The sequence below is a fragment of the Prunus persica genome, chromosome G4, assembly GCF_000346465.2.
Source record: "Prunus persica cultivar Lovell chromosome G4, Prunus_persica_NCBIv2, whole genome shotgun sequence".
In the NCBI taxonomy this organism is placed as follows: domain Eukaryota; kingdom Viridiplantae; phylum Streptophyta; class Magnoliopsida; order Rosales; family Rosaceae; genus Prunus; species Prunus persica.
The window spans coordinates 10,251,945-10,270,698 of NC_034012.1; the positions used below are offsets into that span (position 1 = coordinate 10,251,945).

General features: G+C 37.9%; 4 protein-coding genes across 6 annotated transcripts; 2 read left to right on the forward strand and 2 right to left on the reverse strand.

Moving 5' to 3' along the window:
* Window positions 2,380-5,918, forward strand: LOC18779528 (golgin subfamily A member 6-like protein 22). 2 transcript variants are annotated; one of them, XM_007211294.2, is made up of 2 exons: window positions 2,380-4,951; window positions 5,900-5,918. In XM_007211294.2, exon 1 carries the CDS (start codon window positions 2,707-2,709, stop codon window positions 4,939-4,941), a length of 2,235 nt encoding a protein of 744 aa, XP_007211356.1. In that variant the 5' UTR covers window positions 2,380-2,706; the 3' UTR covers window positions 4,942-4,951; window positions 5,900-5,918. The 2 variants fall into 2 exon arrangements, with proteins under 2 accessions (XP_007211356.1, XP_020417738.1); XM_020562149.1 differs by lacking the exon at window positions 5,900-5,918 and adding an exon at window positions 5,204-5,871.
* Window positions 8,293-9,378, forward strand: LOC18778160. Of its 2 annotated transcripts, XM_020562744.1 has the most exons (3): window positions 8,293-8,489; window positions 8,568-8,920; window positions 9,020-9,378. In XM_020562744.1, exons 1-3 carry the CDS (start codon window positions 8,322-8,324, stop codon window positions 9,171-9,173), a joined length of 675 nt encoding a protein of 224 aa, XP_020418333.1. In that variant the 5' UTR covers window positions 8,293-8,321; the 3' UTR covers window positions 9,174-9,378. The 2 variants fall into 2 exon arrangements, with proteins under 2 accessions (XP_020418333.1, XP_007213024.1); XM_007212962.2 differs by having other exon boundaries at window positions 8,568-9,378.
* Window positions 9,947-12,233, reverse strand: LOC18779774. The gene is made up of 4 exons (XM_007211979.2): window positions 11,644-12,233; window positions 10,937-11,155; window positions 10,445-10,470; window positions 9,947-10,360 (listed from the first exon to the last, which is right to left on the reverse strand). The coding sequence occupies exons 1-4, from the start codon at window positions 12,040-12,042 to the stop codon at window positions 10,141-10,143; spliced, it is 864 nt and encodes a 287-aa protein (XP_007212041.2). The 5' UTR covers window positions 12,043-12,233; the 3' UTR covers window positions 9,947-10,140.
* LOC18778811 lies at window positions 13,110-14,497 on the reverse strand. The gene is made up of 2 exons (XM_007213517.2): window positions 13,903-14,497; window positions 13,110-13,700 (listed from the first exon to the last, which is right to left on the reverse strand). The coding sequence occupies exons 1-2, from the start codon at window positions 14,479-14,481 to the stop codon at window positions 13,278-13,280; spliced, it is 1,002 nt and encodes a 333-aa protein (XP_007213579.1). The 5' UTR covers window positions 14,482-14,497; the 3' UTR covers window positions 13,110-13,277.

An 18,754-nucleotide genomic window follows, 5' to 3' on the forward strand; every position in this document is an offset into this window, starting at 1 on the left:
TGGTGAGCGATACGTAATTTTCTAAATAAATCCATACCGGTTGTAGCTGGCAGTTGAATGCCATGCATAAGTTCTTTGGGTTCGAAGTTATGGATCTATCTTGACGCTTTTGATGAAAGTAGTCAATCTCTTCCTAAATTTTTGTTGACCAAAAAAAAACTATAATTTATCTGAAAATTGATAATGACTCCTACTTTTAAGTTTTATTGACATGGCAAGTAACTATTTGAGCTAGAAGGGTATTTACATGGGGGTACTTCCCTCACTCAATAACGCCTCTCTTATTAATCTTATCTCCCCTCACGCGCTGGTTATTTGCGGTTCTCTATGTGAAGCGTGCGACTACAGTTACATTGAACACAGAGCTGTTCAGAACCCACCCCCACTCTCCAATCCAACGAGCGTGCAGTAATTAACCCAAGTACAGACCGTACAGATACCAAACTGCTTCGCACTCCCCACCATAGCGCGTTGGTCAACAAATCTTCCAACATCATGATATGACCATGCGATCATGACCGTTGATAAGCTAATGAAGCATGATGATGATGGTAATCTAATCTAGTCGTTTTATCTCGGGGTCTGGTCACGTGCGTCCTTTGGATTCTTGTCTGTTTTTCACATCGTCCCCGTCGACCCCTCCATGTGATCTCGATGCCCGAAAAGGCCCACCTTTATGGCGTTGAATAACAAAATTGCCACTGCATCTTTGTCATTTAGCTGCTGAGGAGGGGAAGAAAACGGCTAGTGAAAATAGCGATGGTGTGAAAAAAAGTCGAGAAAGTGCTTCTCTAGACTAGAGGGATGGTGAAAATGGTGGATTTGATATTTCCAAAGACACACTCATTTGTCACTCGTCTTTTTTATTATTGTTATTGCTTTTGCTTATCATTATCTTCCCACGTTGCTTGAGGACCCATAGTTCACATCACACACACTACACCATCTCATGAAAGTAACATGTCCAAAGTCCCATTATATGCGATACCTAGTTGCAATCATGCACATTGATTATTAAGTACGTGTTTATTCTGTTTTTAGAAAGGTTAAAATCGCTTTTTAACCAATCAAAACGTTTTTGAAAGCGTTTAAAAATAAATCTCAAACTGTATTTGGAGTGCTCCCCTATTGTCAATTTATTTTGAACTGGAACATTATCTTTTTTCATGACATCAAAGAGGATTTTGAATATATATATATATATATATATAAACACAATACCATAGATCTCTTAGGCTTATAAATGGGTGTGCCTCCTCATCAAACTAATACCATAGATCTCTTAGGCTTATAAAAAGTAAATGAGTAATGTGGCTTTTCAATAAGATGCTTAGGCCATTTCCAAACTCAAAACTCATCTCCAACAAATAGGCTATATGTGTCATGTCACTAGGCCAAATCCAGCCAACGTGCCAAATATGGCCTGATTATTGGGTGAGCTAGTTGTTGCTTTTAAATTAATATTTTAATTTCTTGGGTGGGCTGTTGTTGTTTTTAAATTAATCATATCCAATCTGAAAATATTTTTCTCTTCTAAAATAAATTTTAAATAGGGTCTAAAATAATACTTTAATTAAATTATTTAATATATTTAAAGAATATATTAAAAACTAATAAAATATTAAGGGGCTATGATTTAACCCTATACTGCTAGAGATTGTAAAATATAGCCCATCACATTCCTTTCAAAACTATGTCCTGTTTGGTTTACGGAACATATTTGAGGGAAAATTACTTCCCATAGCATTTCCTTAAGGATGAGAAATGGAGATTCATTTCCCATGTTTGGTAATCAAGAAATATCATTGTATGTCATTTCACATGTTTGGTTTGTATAGGAATGTAAAATAAAGTTTGTTTAATTTTTCAATTATACCCATATGAAATCAAATAAAAAAAGAATGTAATTAATGTTATATTGTAATTCTAAATTGTTAATGAGGATAATATGGTCATGAAAAATGTGTAGTTAATAGTGGCTTATTTTCCCAAACTTTCTCATAAGGAGAAAAACAAAACCCAAAGGATGAGGAGAGCTTCACTTTTCCCCTACTTTCTCATGTGTAAAGTAATAATTTCCCATATTTTGACTTACTAAACATAAAAAAATAATTAATTTCTCATATTCGAGCGTCCTTTTTTGTGAACCAAACCGAATATAAGGGAAGTGGTTTACCACATAGCTCCTTCCTATGCAAGTGGCTTTTCAGTAACATCCATTTCCTTTTCTTCCCACCTTTCATTTCTTTGGCTGGTCTTTGGTGTACGTGTACCTTCTTTTCCTTGACTTTTAGATTTGAGAACCAAAGATTCCACACCTAAAAGGCTAAAGCTAGAAAGCAAGCAAACCATGCATGCTCACAAGTCACAATAAACTCCTCCAACCTTCGAAGTAATAATCTACAAAGACTAAGGGCATTATGGTCATGTAATTGTAACGCATGTATCACAGCAACTTAGTTTCAAGGCCTAAGTAACCAGATCCTTACACTCACTCAGTTCCATTTTGATAAAGACAAACTCCATTCTGTCACCTAGCAGTACCAATTAATCTCTCTCTCTCTCTCTCCCTCTCTCTGCAGCACAACCAACCATACAAACCAAACAAATATTCATCAATCATAGCCCCCCCATCTTGCTCTGCTTATGCTAATGGCCACCACCACAACCACAGCTCAGTCTCAGTAAAAATTATAATGAAAAACAATGGAGTCAGACAGACCCCATCGCACCAAAAGCAACAGCAGCATTAGTGGCACTACATCCACAACTACAAGCGAGCTCTTCATTTGCTTCACTACTTCTCGCCTCTCTTCTTCATCCATGAAGCTCTCCTCCAAGTCCATTCTCAGCCCAGGCCGAGCCAGAGAGCCTTCCCAAATCTCCCTCTCCTCTTCTCTCAGCCGCAGGCTCAGAACCAGTGGAAGCATCAAGGGTGGCCAAGCCTCCCCAATGTTCCCTAGCAATGGTGGTACTAGTAAAAAACGTGGGTGCGCTTTTGAAAACCCAGAACCCTCTTCCCCTAAGGTCACATGTATTGGTCAGGTCAGGGTCAAAACCAAGAAACAGGGCAAGAAAATGAGGATAATTAGTAGATCCAAGCGCAGCAGGGGAAGTGAGGCTAGTTTCAGAAAACCAGAGCAAAATCAGCAGAGCACCAACAACACAGCTAGTCAAAGTCAAGAGCTTTACAATCGAGACAACAGCAGCAACAACTTCCAAGGTTTGCACTTTCAAAGTCACCAGATCAATAATAATAATCAACAGGAATGCTTGAGGCACAGGAACCAGAGGTGGGTTCATCTTCCTTTGACGATTTGTGAAGCTTTGAGGGCTTTTGGGTCCGAGTTTAACTGCTTGATTCCGAACCGGTCTTCTTGTTTGGCTAGTGATGATAATAATAACAAGGAGAAAGAAGAAAATAAGGGAGTGAGATCAGAGAGTGGAGGGTCATCTTGTGGTGCAGTCTTTGCGAGGTGGTTTGTTGCTTTGCAAGATGGGGATGGGAAAGGAAGAGAGATTGAGTTGATGGTGGGTGAAGATCAAGAAAGAACAGAGAGAAGTACTAATAGTAGCAGTGGCCATAGCCAGAGGAGGCAAGTGTTTGAAGGTATTGAGTTCAAGGAAGAGAGATTGAATGAGAGTGTAATGGAGGAAGAAGAAGCAGGGGGAGTGAGTATTTGTGTTCCTCCAAAGAATGCTCTTTTGCTCATGAGGTGTAGATCTGATCCAGTGAAAATGGCTGCTCTTGCTAATCGATTTTGGGAGATGCCTGCTGCTCCTCAAGATGAAGAGGTTGAAGATGAAGAGGAGAAAGAGGACAAGGGTCTTACAGAAAAAGCACAAGACTTTGTAGAAGAACAAGGTACTGATGAAGTACTTGAGAAGGTGCAAAATGGGTTGGAGACAGAGGTTGCTGAAGGGGATGGTGTGTGTGAGAAATGGGTATGCGATGGTGAAGAACATGAAGACTTGGAAGAGGTAGAAAAATTGGTTTTAGAAGAAAAGGAGGATGAGAAAGAAGGTTTGGATGAGAACCCAGAAAAAAGGCAGCAACTTTATGATGAAGTAGAAGAGATTGAAGAGAAGGCTGAATGCCAACAAGAAGCAGAGTTAGAGGAACAAGAGGAACAAGAATTGGATGTAACCCAGCAAGCATTGTCAGAAGAGTGTTGTGTACTTGATGTTGTTGCAGATCCAGAAATGTTAGAATTTGAAGAAAATGAACATGAATGTGAAGCTACAGAACAAGAGCAAGAGCAACGAGAAGAAGAAAAAGAAGAGGAAGTGAGAGAAGTAAAGCTTCCAATACCTTCCAATGAGTGTGTAAAGTCAGAAGAACTAGAAGAAGAAGAAAAAACAGAGGCTGAAGTTGCAGACGAATCAACAGAGGAAGAAACAGAGACAGTAACCCAATATAGGCCCGAACCCGTATCCGAAAACCCGAAAAACCAATTGGATTCCGGGTCGAAGCGGGCGGTTCAGAACTCGGTCTTACCGGACTGCCTACTGTTAATGATGTGCGAGCCTAAATTGTCAATGGAGGTGTCCAAGGAAACTTGGGTCTGCACCACGGACTTCATCCGATGCCTGCCGGAGCGACACGTCAAGAAAGTCGACGCTCCAGATGAGGCCAAGAAGCGGGTCAACATCGACTCGAATCCTGCTGCGGCACCGGCGGCGCAGCCGGTCATTCAGCCGCCGAGGTCGTCTTGTTCGTTCCCAGTTCAGGCAGGTCCGGTTTCGATGGCCACGATGATAGGGCAGAAGCTGGTGGGGTCCACTGCTTACGAGCCGTTTGTGCTTACGCGCTGCAAGTCCGAGCCGATGAGGTCGGCGGGTAAACTCCCGGCGGCGGAGACGTGTTTTTGGAAGAATAGGAAGATGGAGCCGCATAGGCGGGCGGCGATGGGAGTCGGCGCGGCTGGGGTCGGGTTCTGACTGAGCCGAGGTAAATTAATTTGGATTGTGAAAAACCCCAAAAAAAAAAAAAAATGTAGGAAGTTGTATGATTATATATATGTATGGGGGTGAGATGACTCTAGGTTTTTCAGAGTGATATTATTGCTCTCTTTTTTTGGATTTGTACATCTTTATGTAGTGATTTTCTATAAATTCTTTTTCATGTTGCTCTTATAAATTTATTTATGATTGATTTCAATTCCCTTTTCTGTTCATATCAAAACTTGTTCACTTGGGTTAGAATGCAAGTGGATGCATCAAACGGTCAGAAATTGCAGGACAGGTTTTTGCCACTCAGGTTGGGTTCTGTAACAAAATGATGGGTTCCTCTATTTTCTACTTTTTTCCTCCTATGCTCTGAATAAATGGTGATGCAGTAAAAGTTGGTATTGGTATGGGTATGTGCAGAGCAGCAAGCACTTGTTTGGTGGGTAGACTGTAAAAAGAGCTGCTTTGCTCTCCTTTATAGGGTAAATGATGGCATTAAAGATTGCTTTTTTCTGGTGTGCACATGTAAGAAGGTGATGAAACACATGGGCTATGGGGGTATTTAGGTTTTAGAGCAGAGTGCAGGGCAGCGTGTTGTTACATGTTGGGTAGCAGAAACAAAGGCACTCTTGAGAGCCTGAGCCAAATTCAGAAACTTTGGTTGGGGAGTGGAGCTCCAGCTTTTGTTGTGCTCAGATAAATATTGTTTTTATTACTTTATTTATTTGTTAGGAATATTATTTAGGGAAGGGAGAGGGAGAAGTTTTGCATATCACAAAGTTATCACTGTTTTGTTATTTTTAACTAATCACATTCTGTCATGTGAAACATTTTTATCAATCATATTTTGTCATGTGAAACAGTTATTATGCGTGGCAGAATATGATTAGTTGAGGATAGTAAAATAGTGTTATTTCGTGATGTATAATTTTTTTTTTCTTTTTTCCAGGGAGATGAGGAGATGTGTCAATGAAGTGTTTATAAGGAAAAAAAAACAAACTTGTAACAAAGTATCATTGTTTTGCTATTCCCGTAAATAAGATCATGACATATAGAAAAATGATCTTACGCGTCATTGTGTTATTGGTCAGAGATAGCAAAAAGTGTTATCTTCATTGCATGAGAGTTTCTCCCGTTCATAAACCTTTTGGAAACTCTATGCCTGTTGGAGCATTTTCAAAGACAATTCGTGTCAACTTTAGCCTGAAATAATTTAACATCAATAGCTAGTATATGAGATTAAGATTCATCTAATATCCACAAGACTTCTTTTAATCTCATCTAATGTCAAAGTGTTTACAAGATGAGATTAAGAATCAAGGAGTAGCTCAACCTCAACCCATCCCAAGAGGCCCTTAGCTTATTTTAAAGCCATTCCCTTATCCAAATGCCAATCAGCAATCTCAATTCTCACTTCCTGGGTGTCTTTAATTCTGCTACTTATATTCTACCAACCTGTTTGACCAGTTTTCATCATTGTCAGCTGAAAGGGCTGTTTGCTAGCTAACCCTACTACCCTGTCTAGCTAAATAATCTGCTTTTTTAATATAAAATAATTTTATTTTGATATAATCACTTTATTAGTTGTGATGCACAATCAGACGTTCAAAGAAAAAGAAAACAACCGCTAAATTTAGGGGAAAAAGAAAAAAGAACAGAGAGAAATGTAGCAACCAAAACAAAAAATTAAAGTAGATTCCTTTACAGATTTCTTACCTTGATTGATTTGATGTGGCAGCATAAAATAATTGACAGCAATTCAAGAGAGTTGCAGCAACAAGCTGCCTAAGTTGTCACATTCCCCATAATGCTGCTCTGTCACAATCCCTGAGTCCTTATTATTTTTTTTGTTTCTATGTATCTGTAAGTGCTAGAAAAATGATAGGGGAAAAAGGTTCTAAAGGCATGGTTTAGTGAAAGTGAATTATTTAATATTGTTTTTTTATTATTAATTATTTTAATTATTTTATCAACTATTTCCAAAGCAGCAGCACAAGTTAGTGATTTGAAGCTTTTACAGAGATTCCATCTTTTCCTGGACAGAGATTTTCTTTCACTATGGAGGTCCTTTTTAAGGTAAGGACAAGGACTAACATATAAAAAAATGAATGCCAAAAAGAAGAGAAGTGGGGGCTCTAGCATCTACATTTGCCTTTGGAGGATCATCTACAATGTGAGACTGAAAAGAACAAGCAGGTATTGGCCTCAATAACCCTCAATATGTCTGTGATTTGCTCATCAATTGCAAAGGTTACCTGACTACACTATTCACTTGTAATTCACAAAATCCTATGCCATGGTACTGAAGATGCACAAAAGCAACCTATTATTGTAGCCCATTCAAACATCACCAACTACATATGAAGTGCAAAGAGCCCAATTTGAGTTCACTTGACAGGCAAACTTGGTTTCTACAGCTATAAAAGTCCAAGAAATATGAGCCCCAAAACATAGAAAATTATGTCATTCTCCTACTTGAGATGCATTGATTTGCTAGCTTGAGTTTAGAAAGAAACCACATTTGAGAAACTATACAACTTTCAACTTTTTCACAAACCAAAAGATTTGAATTAAGGATCCACAATCTAGTCACTTAATTTTCACTATATTGATGTTCTTAGTCACCTAATTTTCACTTCGTCAGAGAAGTTCCTGAGTTCAAATCTCATAAATGACAGTTGTTGGAACAAAAAGAAACTTAATATCACCTGAAGAGATCAAAGGGAAAATAACTACGTAGTTGGAACACAATAACTTTGGCCAACATTGTAGAATCTAAATCATTATTATTACTTCTTGCCTGAGACAAATCAGCCTCTTGAAAACCCATAGTTTTGTCATTTTTTATAATCTGCGGTGACAAAATTTGATTGATTGGTCTAATAGTACCCATTGTTGTGAAGAGTTTTGGAACTTCGAAAAGAGTACGTAAAGCTGTGAAGTGTGAACCAAACTTTGTACCTTACGAGCTCTCCTAACCATTGAAACATGTTCACAACGACTTCTATTTCCATGTGAAGTACTGTAAAAGAAGAGCTGCACTGCACTGCATGGTATTTATAAGTTGTCTTTGCTGACTCGTATGTGAAAAGTTGTGCACATCTTATTGGTCATGATCTTGATCATCTTCATCTTTTTTATTATTGATTAATTGAGAGGTCGGTCATCTTCATTCAAAAGTAAAACCAAATTGCCTCTACTTAACCCACCAAATCCACTATACAGCCAGAATATTATTAACTTATGAATCTTGACAAAAAACCAACCAAACTCAACAATTAGTTTGTTCGTCTTTGTTGAGAGAGAGAGAGAGAGAGAGAGAGAGAGAGAGAGAGAGAGAGAGAGAGAGAGAGAGAGAGAGATTAGAGAAAATGGTTTGGAAGAAAGAATACTTAGATCTAGTGTTGGTCCCAACTGGTTTGCTAATCATGTTTTGCTACCATCTCTTTCTTCTCTACAGATGCCTAAGACATCCAGAAACCACAGTCATTGGCAATGAGAACCACTGCAGAAAAGCTTGGGTTGAGAGAATGTTGCAGGTCAGCAAGACTCTAATTAATATAAATTAATAGCATGCTAATCAAGTTCAAATTTAATTGGTCTCTAATTAATTGCAGGTTGAAGCAAAGGACAGAGGCCTGTCCGTAACAGTAATCTCCTGCACCATAACAGCGGCGAATTTCTTAGCTTCAACCTCTTTAGCATTGAGCTCTCTGATTGGAGCATGGATTGGGAGCTCTTCACACAACATCTTCATGAGTAGCATTACATATGGTGACACAAGTCCTGCCATAATTTCTATCAAATATATTAGCATTCTGGCCTGCTTCCTCCTTGCTTTGGCTTCCTTTTTACATTGCATAAGAAACTTTGTCCATGCCAATTTCCTCATCAGCATGCCAGACAGTGACATTCCTTTGGCTCATGTGGAGAAGGCTGTGATAAGTGGTGGCTTGTTCTGGACTCTGGGGTTAAGAGCTATCTACTTTGCCACTACTTTGCTCCTCTGGATTTTTGGTCCAATTCCGATGTTTGTTTGTTCAGTGATTATGGTGTTGATTTTGCACAGGCTTGATTCAAATTCCACTCCATTGCATCAGTTCCAACCAGCCAAGAGTCATAATGTGCTCAGGAAAATTGGTGAAGAAAACAGCAGAATAGAAAGGGCTATTGAGCAACATCATGAAAGATCACACATGGATGGAAGCAGAGCTCAAGGTTGAAACCAACAACCAGCATCATGTAAAGTACAAACTAAGAGGCAATAAGTATAGGAGAATATCTTGGGAGTATAACACTTGAGAGAGAGAGAGAGAGAGAGAGAGAGAGAGAGAGAGAGAGAGAGAGAGAGAGGTCTGGAAAATCACTTGTTGTGTATGCTAATTCCCATCTATACATTTTTTTTAGTAGCAAACTTTGACATGATCTGATTTAATGGTGTTCATAATTTAAATCATTTTGAATTTTTAGCTTCTTACTTAAACCCTTTGAATTTTTAGCTTCTTTCTTAAACCCTCTGAATTTGTAGTTTGCTTAATTATTTCTTCAGCTAATTTCTATATAAACCCTTGGAAGATCAGTTAAATTTCAACTGGCTTTACATTAAGTTCTGCGTGGTTGGCAAAGCACAAAACCTGGGGCTACTTCTGAAGCAGAAAGCTTTCCCAATCTTTTAGCTTTTGACAAGGTCCAAGGCAACTGGATATACTTGGTCCTTGGAGTGTCACAGTTTGTTTGATCATACCCTCAATCTAGACCTGATGATAGGTAAACAAATTGACATGTTTTACCGATTTGTTATTTTCTTACTTTTTTGGGATAAGTTAACATGTTCGGTTGAAATGCAGGCAGTTAAAATGATAGTCAATTCGTTCCACAAATTTCTGTCAAAATGAATGATATAGGTATGAAGGCAAAGTATCAAAGTTCTATCCAAGACTGAAACTCCTAGATCATCTCTTGTTAGTTTATAACTTTTCTGCAAGATACACAAAAATTAAAGGCAGCTTCTGTGGACCATTGCATCTTTGACAATCATATTTAGTAATTGCATAGAGGGATTTAGTGCACATAGATTGACGAAAAGACAAAAGCCTGAAATGGCATCTATTTCATTGAAAATATAATTTTCCTAGAACGAGGTTGAACTGGAAAAACCTATTCCTCTGTGTCAATATCGGTTCTACTACTCTATTGTGTCTCATCTGAACTTTGGTCATCCTTGCCGCTGTTCACACCACTATTTGGGGGGCTCTCAACCGTTGACTGCTCTTTACCTTGACTCTCAGTTTCTGTACTTGTATCTTCCATGATGGAGTTGATGGCGAGCTGACCAGCATAAAGGACTAAACCAACAGCGTTGATGCCAAAAACAAATGTTGCAAGGTAGCACAACCCATTTATAATCGTCCTGACAACAGGAGATTAAAGGTTATCATTCTCCGGATCGAGTTAAAAGCAACGAACATCGAAAGGAAGTAGTAGTAGGAGCTACCTTATGGTTATTGTAATCTGACGAACCTGAAGAGTAGAAAAAACTACAGTGATTAGAGGTCTAGGTTGAGTAGTCAATGAAAATGAACCCACTTCACACACCAACAAGAATAGAAATGAAAAGCTGTCCATAGTACACTTTTGCTACCACCAAATTCAATAGAAATGAAAAGTACAAGCATTTGCAATACATCACCAGTCAGCTCAAATTATCTAAGAACTTAAAGATTCTGAATCCTACTGTTCTATTCAACAGTGAACTTAGAGCATAGTGGCTAAACTCAAAACAAAAGAAATGATTCAACATAAATCAAGAGGCAGTTAAAGTGCAAGAGAATTTATCTGAAAGTTTTTAGGCAAACCGGGAGAAACTACCACAGTAGCAGCAGGCTCACAAAGAATAAATGTGTTACTTCAACAAGTATAACTACAACCAATGTATCAGAAACAACTCAATTAAAAGTAAGGACATGAGGCAAATCAAGGAACAGACCGAAAAGTTATCAGAAATTGTTTGGCGGTTGAGAGATGCTTCAATTGTAGTAGTGAACTTATAAAGAATAAGTGCGATGACACCGGCTGATATTCCACCCAACAATGCCTGAACAGGTGAAGGTGGACCCTTTTCTTCAACAGAACCAGTAGACAATGCCTTCAAGCTATCCAACGCCTCCTCCTTCAACGACTTCTTCACTCCAGAAGACCTAAATTTCTAGGCACCAAAATCACTCCATCAAATCCCACGAATTGGCTCATAATTACACATAAAATAAAATACTTGGAATTAAAGTGAATGGAAAAATGTCAAGACCCAAATCCTTAAAATCCAAATTTGACCACAATGCAAATTAAATTGTAGTATCACAATTAACAGAATCCGAAAAAAAAAAAAAAATTCCCCAAACCCCAAAATGGGATAAAATCAGTTGAAATGTGGAATTATTCTATTCATGTCAGAGCACAGCTCAGCTCACAACAAATCGAATTCAAGCTTAACAATGCATAAAGAAGTGGCACTCAAATTGAAACAGCAACACCCAGTTACCCAATGTGTAATCACGAACACGCAAAAAACTTACAATTGGTAATAGAAGGGAATTCCTACCAAAACCCAGTTCCTAAAATTCCAAACTTTAGCATAATGACACACAAAAAACAGTAATTTGTACACATAAATGAAAAGAAAGCTATAATCTTTACCAGCTCTTTAGCACGCCTTGCACGACGTCGAAGAGAGCGAAACAGGAAGACAGAAATGGCTCCAGTGAGAAGAACACTGGTAGCTACTTGGATAGAAGAAGGGTCATCTGTGGTAGCAAATACTGGAGAGGAAGATGGTGGCAATTCATCGGGACCCTCTGGGGCGAATTCTAAGGGAGTGTATGGAGCTGTAGGAATACTGGTTGTGGGTTCTGGAGCTTCGGCTAGCCATTGTTCGGGTCTGGACCTAGAATGGGCTGAGACAGAGCAGAGACTTACGGGTTTGTAGAGAAAATTGAGAGGAGAAGATGAGAGACTTGGGGGAAAGAGAAAGTGGGTTTGGGGAGGAGAGAGACAGATAGGGAAATGGGAACAGAGAAGGTGTTGGGTCTGCAACATTTGAGGGTTTTTAGAGAGGGAAAGCTGAGTTGCTGAGGGTAGGGTTGGTTGTTAGTTATTGCTCTGTTTCTTGGTTTTTTTTTTCTCTCTCATCAATCAAAATTGAAGGATGAGATTTTCTTTGCACATTTTGAGATTATGGTGGGATTTGATATTTGAAAATATCTGTTATCTATTCCAGATGTATGTTTCTTATTTGTTGGTTTTTTCCTTACAATTTTCTTTTAGCAATGTTGAAAGGACTACAATTTTCAACCATGTCTATTTGATGAGCATATGTAAACCATAAAATTTGTTGGCCATCATTTCAAATAGCACCTGAATGGAAAACCATTTGGTTAATTGTAAAAAATTAAACAGAATTATTTAATGTTTTTGATAAACACAAAGATGATCATGACAATAATAAAAAGGCTAAATAGTTCATGATTTAATTGATTTTAGCTTTTTTTTTTTAAGAATGATTTTTACACGCCGACTTAAAAATTCATTTTAATACATAAATGTTTTTTTTGCAAGTAATTTGTAGCTCAAATGGTTGAAAAATAAAGTTTATGAATATCATTGTTCGAGCGCACTTCATTGTAATGTGACGATCAATTCTTCCATTTTAGGTCTCCATTGGGAAAAAGTCCTTACAAAAGAATTAGCATCACATTGTGAAGGGCATTTCCTGACCAGAGGATCAGAATAACATCCTTTGTTTTCTGTCAAGCAAGCTGTAAAAGAACCAACACTCTTTCCAAAATGTCATTAGCTTCCAAGTTCTGGTTTGAACTTGCAATGCATGAAGAAGATGGCTCAAAAGAATCATCATGAGTTCAGAATTGAACAGATGTTAATGAAGACAGTGCTGTACTTTCCATGTAAGCATTGTTTTTTAACAATTCCATAAACACTCACGGGTTGACATCCTAAAAGGCAACAGCATTTGCTTTTCCTTTTCTCATCAAATCAAGCTGTACATTTCAAATGGTATGATATAAAATAAGTATGGGTTCCATTTGATTTGGGATGAATGCCAGAGTCTCTGAAAGTAGCAAGAACTTGAAGGCTGAACCAAATAATTAAAATCTTCTAACAAAAAATATGATTGGATTAAGTTGGTTTTTGAATGGATTGGATGTTACAGTTTCAATATAATCAGACTACACAATTGGTATGTTATTCAAGTTACAAATCACAAAAATTCCCATGATGTTATATGTTATTTTCTTTAGGCACACACATTAATCCTAGCGCACATTAGAAGCCACAGCTCTAGCCCAGAACTTGATCTGTGCCTTCATGTCTTCAGCAGACCTACTTGCACCCAAGTTTGGAGGTGGAGGAGCACAGCTTTGCACCAGCCATGCTTCAGAAAGATAAGGCCTCCTAACCTTTTCTGGGTTCAAATCCTCTGTTCTCTTCTTTTCTTGCAAACCAGGAAGTATGTTAACCACACTGGGGCTCAGTTCTTTCTTGTCAAATGTGAATCCCAGGTCCTTGAACCCTTGCAGCTCTTCAATCTCAAGATCACTTAGGCTCTTTCTCGTGGTTAACTGGTTAAGGCTTCTGCGTCTCATTTCCTTGCACCCATCTGTACTAGCATTGCTTTCCCCTTCTGTGTTTTTTGGTGGTCTATATCTTGGAATGCTAGAAGTTTGTGTCATGAGCCCCTGCAATATTCAAATGTAACAACATTATAAAGCATATAGTTCTAATTCTTATTTAACCTATGATTCTTAACACAAATGTTCAAATACACCAAGTACTTTCAGATCAACCATACAAAAATTCAGCGAAACGGGAAATGAAGTAGTCATCTAATTGTAATCGAATAAATTGACAAAACGAAGATAGGGATTCTATTGCTAGTACCTTATGTCTCTGAGGAAGACTTTCTTGGTTGCTCTCTTCCCTTCCTATACATGGTGGCAAGGAGGGTGTCCTGAGCAAATTCTGGCGCACTGGCTGCCCATTCATTTTGCTTCTTCTGTTATCGCTTTCCTTATCTTGAACTCCTTCTGTCCTGCCTATACAAGCTGGTGATTTGGTTGGTGTCTGCAGCATTTTCTGATGTGATGTTTGCCTTGTCAATTTGCTCGAACTCTTATTACTACCACTTTGCTTTACTTGAACTTCTTCCTCTTGCCTCCTCCCTATATGAAGAGGCAAAGATGGTGTTCTAACCAAATTAGGACCAGCAAAGCCATTGCCTTGTGTGGCCTTACTTGTTGTCAACAAGGACTTTTGGTCATGTGAACTCTTCACTGACATTTCTTGACCAAAGTTTGATGAATTGCATTGAGGATCAGAATAACACCTCAACATCTTCTGCTTCCTGTTGAGCAAGTTGTCAAAAAACCAACACTCTTCCAAGAGATGATTTGCTTCCTCCACATTGTTCTCCTTCCTGCTTGAAGATTGCTCAACTTGGTCATCACCAATAGGCTCCATGGCTCCACACAAGTAGTAAAAAACACCCACTTTTGTGTTCTTCTATTTGTACCTATTTAAATCAAGATGCAAGAGAATTAAAAATTAGAATTGTGAGCAACAGCTAGCTGGGATGACTGGGGAAGCCATGTGTGGGGCATGGAACCATGTGCTTTGGGAATCAAGGCATATTTTAATGTTGAAATGCATTTGGACAAGGTGGTTCATGATTTGCCCTATAAAAGGGATGAGATAAAAGATTTCAGATTGAAAGCAGGGAATGTGGCATTTAAGTCAATACATACAACTAGGAAAATATGGAGAAGGATTAATTGCTTATGTCAATGACAGGGTCATGCCAGCGCACTCCCCATGTGATGGGCTTTTGTTTATAGAGAGGTGCACAATATTTTTCTCCCCATTATATGACAGGTAAGGTTCTTTTGGTGTTTTTGGTGTTGAATATATAAAAAAAGTAGTCTTCTCTCTCTATGTTCTATTTTACTTTTCCCCTTAAATATGGTTGAGGCTATTTATGTTTTTAGTGTGCTCTTAAGTGGTCTTAAGTTTAAGCCCTTATAGTATCTGTTATGTTGCACAGACACTCTACTAAGCCCAAGTGTCGGAGTGTCGGACACTTGGACACTTCTTGGACACCTATATTCACGGTTAAGACACTTCTCTTACACGGTCAAGACACTCTTCGGACGCGAGTCAACTCATACTCACGATAAACTAATGTGTTAATTTAATTATAATTCATATAAAAATAATAATACACATTTGAAAGGTTTAGAAACTTTGAATTTCACTATATATGGTATTGAAATTTGAGTATGAACATCAGTTATTTGTTTTTTTTTAAAAAGTATTATTATAATATAAAAAAATTAATTGTTGTGTCTTCGTGTCCTAATTTTTTGAGATTTGCATTTTTCCGTGTCCCTGTGTCACATATCCATGTCGCCATATCCGTGTTCGTGCAACATAAGATATCTGTGTGTGTGAGTTTCCCCATTCTCCTTCCTAACTTTAGCAAAAAAATAAAATATGGTTGAGAGGACTATGACCAACAAAAATAAAATATGGTTGAGAGCCTAACTTGCACAATTAAATGTCTTTTGGGGGCATAAGCCCAACAAACAAAAGTAACTTCCTAATTACATTTCAGCCCAGATGAAGTGTTAGGTCATATTTTGCAAGCCCATCAGCTTCTAGAGTTTATGGTCCCGTTTGGTTCACGAGAAAGGAGACTTGGAAATGAGAAATCAATTGCTTTCACATGTTTGGTAAGTCTAGGTATGGGAAATCGTTGCCTGACTCATGGGAAAGTAGGGGGAAAGTAAAGTCATCCTCCCAACTTGAGTTTTGTTTTCCTTCATTATGGGAAAGTTTGAGAAAATGAGCTAACATTAAATACATATTTTTTATGACTATTTTATCCCCTATTAACATTTTAGAATTACAATATATCATTAAATGTATTCTTTTTTTATTTGATTTAATATGGGTATAATTGAAAATTTATACAAACTTTGTTTTCCATTCCTACTCAAAACAAACAAACATGAGAAAGGAAATAAAGTGATATTTCCCGGTTACTTTTCTAGCATTATCAAACGTGAGAAATGAATCTTCCATTCCCATTCCTTGGAGAATGACATGGGAAATGATTTCCCCTCAATTTATTCTATGAACCAAACAGGGCCTATATGTAACTAATCTGTAGTCCCAATACATGGAAAGGAGAGAGAGATAATTGACACAAGTAATATTAGAAGAAATAGGGAATCCAACACATATATAGATAATCTGATTTTCCTAATCAATAATGCTACGGGCACTAACTTGTTTACCAACTTTTGAATACCAACACATGTGGCACATGACATGGCAACCCATGTCATCTGCCATCTCATCTATTTTAATTACATAATTTGTTATATAAATAAAAGAATTTCACACCGAAAAAAGGAAAAAAACTCTTCTGTCTTCCTCATTGGCTCCCCCACCCTATCCTCTCTTGAAAAAACCTTAGAAATTCAATAGTCCTCCATGATAGCCAATATATCTCTCAGTATGGGAATCAAAGCCAGGATGCCAGTCAAGGTGGATATCAGAATGGGAATCAAAGTCAGAATTCAAGCCAAAATATATGTTTGCAAGATAATCTAGGTGCAAGTGTTGTGGATGTGGGTTTTTCATATTGTAACTATAATTGGATGGACAATTCCAATCAAAGCATTCAGCTCTTTCCTTTCAACAGTCACCAGTTGAAACTTCTCAAATTCAAAGCACCAAGCCTATGTATGGGCCATCTCTCGTGAATGAGCAGTCTAATGAAATTGCTAATGTCAGTTTGGACAGTCAATTTGAAGCCTGGGTACTGAAAAACCAGTATATTCCAGCAGTAACAAATGATTCTGTGTCATCTCATCCAAGGGGTGAAAGGTACTTAAGAAATCAAGCCTGGACCATCTTCCCCTTGCTGGAAAAAATCAGAGATATTAGCAAGAGATTCCATGATGTTGAATGGAAGTGGGTGTGCATGAGTGCTAATCGTGCTCACTTAGAGTCGTTGATATAGCATATAGAGCTGTTGAACTAAATAGTTTGGCCAATAGGCTACCGCAGAGGGTGGGGGAGCCAAGGAGGAAGATGGAAGGGACCTAAATATTAAATGGGTTTCTTTTTCTTTTTTCTTTTTTCGGTGTGGAATTCTTTTATTTATATAACAAATTATGTAATTAAAATAAATGAGGTGGCAGATGACATAGGTTGCCATGTCATGTGCCACATGTGTTGGTATCCAAAAGTAGGTAAACAAGTTGGTGCCCGTAGCGTTATTGTAAAAAATAGAAGAGAGTATAAGTGGACAAAAGGAGAGTGAAAAAATCAGCACTCATATTAAACTCTCATAAAAAAAAATAAAAAGGAGTGTAAGATGACCAAACCTCGGGCACTATTGTGTTACTAGCTACGAGCACTCCGACGATCAAGCTAGTGAACTATATTAAAAATGGAATAATGAGTTGAAGTTTGTGCAAATGATGACATACATGAATTCAGAGGGTGTAGATACTTATACTTGTTGAAGAATGAGTCCCACATTGAAAATTTGATTAAATAAAATAAAATATATAATGAATGGTTCTACTATTAATATTACCGAAGTCTTTTGTGATAAAACTCCACACCTACTGGACTTTGTAGGTGGTTAAGTTAGGGACAATATCGGTGTTACTAGTAGTTGGCCGCTGACCCGTCTCTCTAAATTTAACATGGTATCAGAGCCATGTTGATTGATTGGGCCTAAATTGGGCCTTTACCTTTACCCAATATATGGTGTTCACGTATTAGGTTTGAATGTTTACCATACCCAATACGTGGTGCTCACGTGACTTGAATGTTTGACTCCGATGTGGACTTGGCTCTACGTGTGGCCTGTTATGTGGTGGTCCTACGTGAGGGGGCGTGTTGAAGAATGAGTCCCCCATCGGAAACTCAAATAAATAAAATAAAATATATAATGAATGGTTCCATTATTAATAGCACCGTGATAAAACTTCACACTTACTGGAATTTATAGGTGGTTGAGTTGGGGACAATATCGGTGTTGCTAATAGGCTGCTAACTAGTCTCTCTGTGAATTTAACAATACTATAGTTGCTTGAAGGCTAGGATTGCGAGCTTTTCCCAATTGTAATCCTTGAAAGAGGAGGGATCCAATTTTTAGCAACATTATTCCTTACTTTTTAATGATTCTAGCTAGTTTCCGTTAATAATTACTTGTCTAAATCACCAGTATTGAATGGAAGAAGTAGGGGCTTCGATCCAATGGGACTAAGGTATCGTCACCCAAGATTGGAATCTTTATTGAAGACCAGATAGTGGGTATTGAAGATGGTGCTTAACTATGCATTCTTGTATTAGTAGAAGCAAGATGACCAAATCACTCACAATCTCTCATGTGAGTTGGCTACTGAGCCTCTTGTCTGAGTTAGGAAATAGGTACAATATGTTTGGGAAATTAGCTTTTTAATCAACTTAAAGTATATCTCCTTTGTTTCTCATAAATAGTGCATGCAACTCTCCTTTGTTAATGTGGGTTACTCTCATCTCAATATGCATTTATGTTTAACACGCCCGTATTTGCGTGAGATCTTTTATGTCTAGCGTGTGAAACAATTTTGATTGATGACGTGAGTAAGTGGATGTATAACATTATAACATAGTTGTTGATATTATATTTTTTTTTTGCGCCGAAAGTTGTTGATATTATATTGGAATGTGA

Coding starts and splice junctions, on each gene's coding strand:
- LOC18779528 (XM_007211294.2), top strand. CDS start 2,707: ATGGAGTCAGACAGACCCCATCGCACCAAAAGCAACAGCAGCATTAGT.
- LOC18778160 (XM_007212962.2), top strand. CDS start 8,322: ATGGTTTGGAAGAAAGAATACTTAGATCTAGTGTTGGTCCCAACTGGT. Junction 8,490..8,567: donor GGGTTGAGAGAATGTTGCAG/GTCAGCAAGACT, acceptor AATTAATTGCAG/GTTGAAGCAAAGGACAGAGG.
- LOC18779774 (XM_007211979.2), bottom strand. CDS start 12,042: ATGTTGCAGACCCAACACCTTCTCTGTTCCCATTTCCCTATCTGTCTC. Junction 10,471..10,936: donor CAATTTCTGATAACTTTTCG/GTCTGTTCCTTG, acceptor TCTACTCTTCAG/GTTCGTCAGATTACAATAAC. Junction 10,361..10,444: donor CAGATTACAATAACCATAAG/GTAGCTCCTACT, acceptor TCCTGTTGTCAG/GACGATTATAAATGGGTTGT.
- LOC18778811 (XM_007213517.2), bottom strand. CDS start 14,481: ATGGAGCCTATTGGTGATGACCAAGTTGAGCAATCTTCAAGCAGGAAG. Junction 13,701..13,902: donor GTCTTCCTCAGAGACATAAG/GTACTAGCAATA, acceptor TGAATATTGCAG/GGGCTCATGACACAAACTTC.